The sequence below is a fragment of the Sander lucioperca genome, chromosome 13 (assembly GCF_008315115.2).
Source record: "Sander lucioperca isolate FBNREF2018 chromosome 13, SLUC_FBN_1.2, whole genome shotgun sequence".
NCBI lineage: Eukaryota > Metazoa > Chordata > Actinopteri > Perciformes > Percidae > Sander > Sander lucioperca.
The window spans coordinates 917,501-926,599 of NC_050185.1; the positions used below are offsets into that span (position 1 = coordinate 917,501).

Sequence of the window (9,099 nt, forward strand, 5' to 3'; positions counted from 1 at the left end):
TACCCCACATCATCACATACCCTTCACCATACCCCCACATCATCACATACCCTTCACCATACCCCCACATCATCACATCCCCTTCACCATACCCCCACATCATCACATACCCTTCACCATACCCCCACATCATCACATACCCTTCACCATACCCCCACATCATCACATCCCCTTCACCATACCCCCACATCATCACATACCCTTCACCATACCCCCACATCATCACATACCCTTCACCATACCCCCACATCATCACATCCCCTTCACCATACCCCCACATCATCACATACCCTTCACCATACCCCCACATCATCACATACCCTTCACCATACCTAGAGATTGGCATGGTTTTATTTCAGTTAGCCTAATAGCTGGTTTGATTTGCATTGAGAGATGATTTTATGGAAAGTACCCCATGCCCCATGATTTTTCCTCATTTTTTTAATTAGGGCATTAAGATCAATTTCCAAAAGATGATTTTTTTATTCCTCTTTTTAGTCAACTTTAGCATGGGTTCATGAACTTATGAGCACCACTGTACATAGCTTTTTAAGCCATGTAAGCTAATTTAGCTGGTTTAACGCTTGCTTCCGTGATGCTGACGTCTGCCCGTAAAATGGCAAAAAATGAAACAAGCGCCAACTTCGTTGTACAGCAGCCACACTGACAAGGCTGCCTGCAGATGTGTCTGCAGACATATTTTGTTAATCAGCCTCATAAGTGAAGGCTTCGGCTGATGCTGTTTATCCCAAAATGGGATAATCTGCCCAATTAATCGGCCAACTGATTAATCAGACTATCACTAATCCTAATCATCCAGTAAAAAGTCTTACTTGGCTCATTTATCATAAAAAGCCAATATAAGGTCAATATGTAGGTAAGCTGAAAAATCATATAATAAAAGATGAAAAAAATCCTAAATGATAAATAGACGTGAACATTGAGAGGCTAAATTGTTAAAACTAAGCCAGACAAACCCCACACAAAGGTACACACACAAATTCACACAAAGTCAGTTCGGCGTTTGGCCACCGAAAGGTGCTTCTGCCCTTGGCCAGCCCATCTCATCCTCCCCAAACTCGTATTCTCATCACATGTGGAAAGCTGTAGGGCAATTTCACTGCCAGAAATATTTCTATTGACAAACAGTAAATCAGTTTAAAACAAAGCTAAAAGAAACATAGTATGGATTGATTGAAAGAGATAGATGGAGTCACTCTTTGTTCCCACTGAGCAGGGCAGCTCACAATCAGGGAGACGCACATCTGCCCCTGTAGCTTCCATGTCAGCTGCCTGGTATATTTTTTATATGCATGTATCCATCTTAGGAGAGCTTTTCACCAATATGAGGCTGAAATTAATCTGGAGACTAGCATACATATTGTATTGCTTTTTATATTTGAGAGCCTCTCTGGCCTTTACTATTCTTTTCTAGACAAATACACTTGAAGATGATACAGAAGAACACGATACAAAAGCTGCCCTGCATACCAGGATGTTGTATTAATCTGCTGTGTGGCAATATCAGTTGTAAGGAGTGACTCACAGGAAAAAATGTGATTAGAATTTGTTTGGACATGATTAGCTGTCTTTCAGTCCGTCTCCTGTGCCTAAATCTGGATGTCCACTAGTGTCATTGTGTATCCACTGACCCTCTTCCAATTGTCCGAGTTCATCATTTAAAGGCTCCCATGCTGTTCCAAGGATACAATTACATTTACAAAGCAAATGAGAGTACCCCTAAGAAGTTAAGTGCTTTGTGCTGTGATGTATCTTTTGTCAATCCCCTGTTGTAAAACGTGAGTATGTTTGGCCAATTTACACTAGATTGAGCCCTGGGCATCTCCAGGTCCAAGCCTATTAGTGAATGATATGTGTAAATGTTGATAGGCCAGCTGAATGGCTCGCTGTGTTTGGTTTTGTTGGGCTGCGTGGAGAGGCTCTGCTGGGGGGGGTGCACAAAGAGAAGGGCCTTAAGGGAGAAATGGCTCAGTTAATTAAACCCTCTTTTATAATCTGCTTCTATTTCTCTCTCTCTCTCTCTCTCTTTCACCATCATCATGCTGAGAAAATGAAACGACAGAAGCTGTATTCAAATGTGATCCGCGAGCAGAACAAAACCATTAGTAGGATCCCCTTTCTACTGGCCAAGGACCCGGAAGGCAATGACAAGAAAGTTCCCAGGATGAAGGTGTGTGTGTGCGTGCGTGTGTGTGTGTGTGTGTGTGTGTGTGTGTGTGTGTGTGTGTGTGTGTGTGTGTGTGTGTGTGTGTGTGTGTGTGTGTGAAACCGAGCACGTGTCTTTTTCACAACAGGCATTGGTGGTTGTTTGTGAGAGACAAGTTGTGACCAAGCAATATATCAAAGAAAGAGTGTATGAGATCAGGGAGAATGTCACTGCGTGGTTCCCACCTGGGAGCTGTGTTACAGAGCTTTAGTGTTGGCTGTTAGTGAGGGAGTTATCTGGATTCACTCAGCACAACATTGTTGATCCTGGATAACTGCTCTCACACAGCTGGTTAGCAAAACAGGATCATTCATTACGGTAAAATACTGTATATTGAATAATGAGTAACTTCACAGTTGTGCTCTTACTGTATGTGTATTTAATAACAAATTATTGTGAATGAATATAATCAAGATAACACATCCAGAGAATTAAAAGCTAGTATGTTATTATATTACAGAAAGGAGCACTGCAGAGAAAGTGCAGATGAATGCTTAGCTTGATAAACCTAAAGTCTCATCATTGTACCCAACAGGGTACACAGTGCATACTTTTTTTATCTTATTAATCATTTTTTATCTTACTATTCATAATGTTGCCGCATGCGTTGATGGAATTTGAGCGCAATACACTAAACAGTCACTGTCAGGAATAAAATGACCATCAATTAATATGTAAGGTAATTTTATTCATAACCAATTGCAAGGTCATCTTGATCAACCTGCTACCTGCTGCTTATTAGAAGTCCTGTGACAAGCATTGATCATGTGTGATACTATAAATGGTCATGAAGTCCCAGCCTCAGCGTGGTGCTCTTCTTGCCACTTTGCCGTGAATTTAGTGTTTTACTGTCTGTCAGAATCCTGCAGGACTGATGTTATCTTTCCAGACAGTTGATTGGTTAGTCGGCAGGCTGCTTACACATGCCGTCTTCTGAACTTCCCTTGCTCCGGTGCAGGTTAGCCAGGCAGCTTAGGTTACCATGGTTAGCTCAACAACCCACTAATCTCACTTTGTAAAGTTCACATGAAACCTTGGTCCTTTCTCACAAAGCTTTTACATATTTCACAAAATGAAATCCACTAACAGAATTACACATAACATAACACGTACTGTATTATGTGCATCAGTAGTCTTGCATTGCCAGACCTTCCTCCACAGCGCTGCGGAGGAGGGTCTGGCTAGTCCAGACAGAATTCCAGGAAAGGAGAAAAACGTGCTCTGGTTTATTGGCATTTCTTTAAACCAATCACAATCGTCTTGGGTGGTGCTTTGCGCCATAAGGAGCCACAGTGCCTCTGCTAAATATCCTCGGGAAGGAACTTGTTTTGGTGAAACGTGTATGTTCAAAAGTAGTTTTAGTCTTGTAACAGAAAACTCAGATTGGACAGATAGTCTAGCTAGCTGTCTGGATTTACCCTGCAGAGATCTGAGGAGCAGTTAACCATAGTCCTCAGAAATCCACCAGAGGTTAGAACACAACACAAAGACAGAGGAAGGTAACGGACATCCGGCGGAATTTCCGTCGGCAACGGAGCAATCCCAGAAGTGAAACGTCGTGGATATAGACTAGTATATCAGTAAAGTTATGGAATGACATGCACCTTTGGTACTGTACATTAGAGAAACACAACCATGACAACTTTGAAAAAGTCTACAGTGGACAGATGTTTTACAGACATTTCTGAAGGTAATGTAATTAGTTAGTACATTAACATATGTGGATCTCTGTCTCTCTCTTTCAATCTCAGGCCTTGGAATATGCCAAGACCATAGCCAAACCCCCTGTACAGGCTCAACCAAAACAGAGACCCAAACACCGGTCTGAAGGCTTCACTGAGCCCGCTCCTTACTTGGAGGACTTGGACGTCTCCCAGCTGGCCACACTGGAAGTCCTTAGAAAACGGCATGAAGAAGAAAAGCAGGCTGTGGCACTCTTCAGAAAAGTACATGCTGTCTGAGGCAAGGTGCAATCAGTCCATGGAACCTGCGCTCTCATAGATAGCCACACTCCAAGATGTAGGAAACTTGTTGCTGCCTTATTAAATTTGCTAGGCCTAGTATCACATCAGCATTCATTACCACATACATTTTTTACACATTTTTCAAAATAATTACGAAAAGATGAAGCAGCATCTGTGTTACTTTTAACATTGTGTGTCACCAGGTCAGATTTGACAAGAAATCCACTGGCTCAGTTATTTCTAGTGTTTTCTCCATAGATGCCAGAGAATAGGTTTACAATGGTCATTTTGTAGCTTGGATTTGGGATTTGTGCTTGCTTAAATCTTGGAAGTTAATGGAGCCACAAAATCTCACAACTGCCACCAAGACACATAACACACAGTGGAATTAACGACTGAGACCCTAACTTCTTGACGTGTACTTTAAAAAACAGACTTTTACTGTATCGAAGACTTTTTGGAACTGGTATTGCCCGTTAAAGGAACTTCAGTTTAAAACACGTTGGCATTGGCTTCACCACTCAGCTGTAGCTACTGGTTCCTGCTTCTCCTTCACAGCGCTGCGATCTTTGTATCATTACTTGTCTCCAGCGTAGGAATGGACTATAGTTTAGAGTTTGATTTAGTCTGTTGATTGTTGTAGCAGCAGCAGTGTTTAATGGTACTGTCATGCATGATCAGGCAATGTTGTGCTTTCACTCCTTGAGTACAGTAATCATGTTTAATGACATTCTCTCCCTGACTGTGCACTTGAAATTGCTATGCACTGCTGCAAAAATGCAAAATAGAGCTTTTTAAACAATCTTAATATGATCTTCTCTATATGTAACATTACTGGTTTTTAAAACATGTAGAGCGTGTGCCCCATCTAGGCTGAGTCCTTGGCCGCGGCCCTTTGCTGTATGTCATCCCCCCTCTCTCTCCCCAAAAGCCCAAAAATATAATCCTAAACATGTAAAGCACCCTAACAAATCAGTCAGAGTTATTAGAGTCGCTGTGTACCTGAGGCAGGCTGAACAGGTAGTTAGATATTTTAGAAAGCTGCACGTCAGTAAAAATACATTGAAATTTTAAGGTACTCATTATGTTGTCTGATGTGACAAATCCTTTTCACTTATTGGAAAAAAAAGCTATATTAAAAAAAGTGTGTGCATGGGTCTGAAAGGGAACAGGTGGATAAACAAAAAGAAGAGTCTTTGCACTGTGGACTATTACATTAAACCTGATGTTCTTGAATTCTTCTTCAGCTTGCTAAGATGAATAATGAAGCAGCTGTAGCTCTTAATTCTAAATCAGTCCTTCCTGTTGTAATATATTTACACACACACACACACACACACACACACGCAGTAACCATATTATCCTTAGATTTGTATGCAGTTCATTATATTGATTTAAGTAGTTGTACTTAGGCAATATTATTGTATATATTTGAAATGATCAGACATAACTGTATGCATGTACTGTATCTGCTCAACAGACAGATATTAAACTGTGTCTCTCTGACTTTGTGTTTGCGGCAAGGATGAGGTGAACTTCACTGGAGACCTGTTGGCCTTAATGAAATGAAGTGGTCGTAGTATGTCAACATGAGCAATCCTAGAACCAGTCTACTTTCAACTATCCCACACCACTAGCTAATGCCCACCCTCTCTTTTTCATGGAAGACACAGGTGATTCCTGTATTGTTATTTTAGCCACATTATAAATGTGTCTCCTCTCACCCAATTGCACATGGTTACACTGTTTGAATAAAACCACACACTCTTTGTTGTGGGTCTGTTTTTCTTTTCTTTTCCAGTGTAGAAACTCCTGCTCAAATGAAAGATGAGACTTTGAAGGTCCCAGTCCTTGGTGTTGTAGCCATATTCCAAGTAGTAACTCCTCCCTAACACAAAAACACTCTCAAGCAGCTCATTTTACTAATTGAACCCTCAGATCATTATCAAAGCACTATTTACCTCTGTGCAATATTTTAATTAGATTATAGTCTCTATTTAACCCATCATGGACTCTTTGAAGCTCTGTGTTTTTAGTGTTAAGTCCTCAGATGCGTGGTTGGAAACAAATGACAGAGCCCTTTTTAATTTAATGAGAAACGCTGCCTATCCAGACGGAGTCTCTTTGCATCTTTTTTAGGTCCCACCTACTCATTTTTGGCCATTGAAATCCAGTTAATTGAAGGAGTCTTTCACCGCTATACATGAAGGAGGCCAAATTAGCATCCCTTTCTGCCCATTGGGAAGCTAAGGCAGACGTGGATGCTTTGATGTGAGAAGCACGCTTTCAGAAAGCGGCAGGCTTCCTGAAAATGAGCTGATGGCCCTGCTATTAGGTCCAAATGCAGATGCGTCCATGTGTTGCAAAACGCTTAATCTTTTAATTGATCACCTTCTGCATGGCCTATTCTCCAAATAGTTTTTCCCCCCCTCACGGCCTGTTAATCACAATCACATTTTCAAGATGACATGAATTGCTTTTCAAAAGGTAGGAAAGGATGGCAAATCCAAGAGAGGATTTGATGTTATTGTGCTAATGATGCCCAGTTAGAGATGCAGCGTGTGCTAAAACAATTTAATACATGTAATAATAATGGGTGTGGCTCACATGTTATCAAATTAATAATTAGACAGCAAATACTTTACTACCCTTCCGCCTCCCCCCCATTGCTATCACAGTAATAAATGGACAATAAATAGTGAGGCAGACTGCTCTTTTATGAATCTGCTTCTACAGTCCTGTAGACAGCTCTGCTGTGGACCAGAGGGAACACGCTCAAGTGTGGCAAAGTGGATTTTTCTTTTATGTTATGCTTTTATGTCGATGTGCTGGACATCTGTTGAACATGTTATTTGAATGAGACATCCTGCACCATGGACCATTGGTAAATCCCTTATGAATTAATAAAATAACACTGAAAGGAAAGAAATATTGAAGTTTTTTTTTGTGCATCCATCATATTGATTAGGACACAGGCAACACTGCCCTGCTGCAGTAAATTCCAGCTCCAAATAATAAACTTACACAATTTATTCAGAATGTTCACTGACAGTAAAATGCCAAAATGTGCTAACATTTCTATCCAATCTTTTTCTTTTATGGATTTGTTGTTGTTTTGTTCCATTCTTTCCATAAACAATACTCCGAAAGTTGTCACTTAACAGTAGCTTCATTAAATGTGTATTCATTTTTTTATTCCTGCAAAACTAAATCTGGACTATGCTGATCTATGAAAAAAAAGAAATTGTAAATAAAATATTTCCATGGCCACATTCTGCACCGAAACACCCACACCGAACACAAGAAATGCTTCTGGATTATTTGGAACTCCACTACATTTCTGCCATATTTTATTTCTTGGCATATTAAAATTTTCTGAGTGAAAAAAACAACCTTTTTTTTTTAGGTCAAATACATACATTCATATGAATTAACAGTGTAATAATCAAACAGTGGTGTTGACCATAGTGACTCCAAATAAATGACAAAGAAACATTTTCATGAAAAATATGAGGCTTTTGGATCATAGAGCACTTGCCCATATAGGACCAAATGTTTTTCACACAGGGAGTCATCCTCTGAATTTACAAAGACACTATATAGCAGAAATACATAACTGTCATAAGCAGAAGTGCGCCACTAGAATCCTTTTTATTCTGAAAAAGGAAACCTTTCTTTTGATGGTCGGGACATGTACTGTACATATTTCCATCTGACTCTGTTGACTGTTGCCATGATTGGTTTTCTGGAGAGCATCAGAGTACATCCATCAATCTGCTGCATAATTGCATGCATGGCTCATGTGCCACACCTTTGGAGTATTCTTAGCAATGCACTGATGCAAAAATATACAACATACAAGTATTAGAAATAAGTGTTGTGGTCACATTGTTTCTCAATTCTCCTCAGTATTAAAAAAGACCAAATAGAGATGTCTAATCCCTTTATTAAAGAGCATTTCTGCTGAAATAAATTAACTAAATAACTTGCTGTTTTGCTTTATTTCATCTTCAGCCAAGCATGGTTTAACTAGAAATGTGGACATGAGCATAAACACTTAGAGGCTTATCTTTAGTGAGGAACACATCAAAATATGACCGTATTCAGCTGCAGTCTGGTGGAAGCGCTGAGAGGGGCTGATTTAGTTATTTATGTATTTATTTGTAATGTCTTGCTGTCTGTCTGTGGTAGTTAAATCCCGACAGAGCTCCATGCTGTGGAGACAACAGCGTTTGAACTCACTTGAATATTTAATATATATTTTTAACATGATTACAGGATCGCGTGCACACGTGCAGCTTAAATAATAACACTACATTACTGGTATATTTATGTGGTTATTGATTTATTTTTATTTTTTGGACTGTTCCAAATAACCCCCGCTCGGGCGAGGTATGAACATGTGAACAACAAAGAGAAAATGAGCTTTAAAAAAGAAATAAAAAGGTTCAGAATAATCGAAGCCGAGAACCGATTCATTATTTATATACTATATATTTATATATATATTTACAGACACAAATAGAAATGTCAGACACTGAAGTGTCTTAGACCAAAACTTCATTTACAAAACGTTCAACAGTTTGGACAGACGGCCAATGAAATATAAAAAGTAGATTCATTGAGAAAAAAATGTAACGATAAAAAAAGAGTAGCATGGAAAATGTCGTTTGGAATAAAAGTGCAAAAGGATGGGGCAGCGCAAAGAACTCTGGCTTCTTTATAATCATTCTACATATTTCCCGTCTGAAAATTAAAAAAAAAAAAGACATACACACATTTCAAAATAAACAAATGTCTAGACAGCAGACAGACTAGACATTTAGTAATTAGGCTAATAATAATAATAATAATAATAATATGTTAATAATAGTAATATTAATAATAATAATAATAATAATAATAATA

At 39.2% G+C, this 9,099-nt stretch overlaps 1 protein-coding gene across 5 annotated transcripts in view; it reads left to right on the top strand.

Moving 5' to 3' along the window:
• jhy (junctional cadherin complex regulator) overlaps positions 1-5,965 on the top strand; it is a 28,167-nt gene extending 22,202 nt beyond the window's left edge. For 3 of the 5 annotated variants that reach the window (XM_036008646.1, XM_036008648.1, XM_036008647.1), the window contains 2 exons: positions 2,063-2,191; positions 3,979-5,965. In XM_036008646.1, the coding sequence (XP_035864539.1) occupies positions 2,063-2,191; positions 3,979-4,188 (339 nt within the window). In that variant the 3' untranslated portion in view covers positions 4,189-5,965. The remainder of the gene's footprint in view (positions 1-2,062; positions 2,192-3,978) is intronic. The other 2 variants (XM_031310676.1, XM_031310678.1) reach the window with 2 other exon arrangements.
• Positions 5,966-9,099: the final 3,134 nt, after the last annotated feature.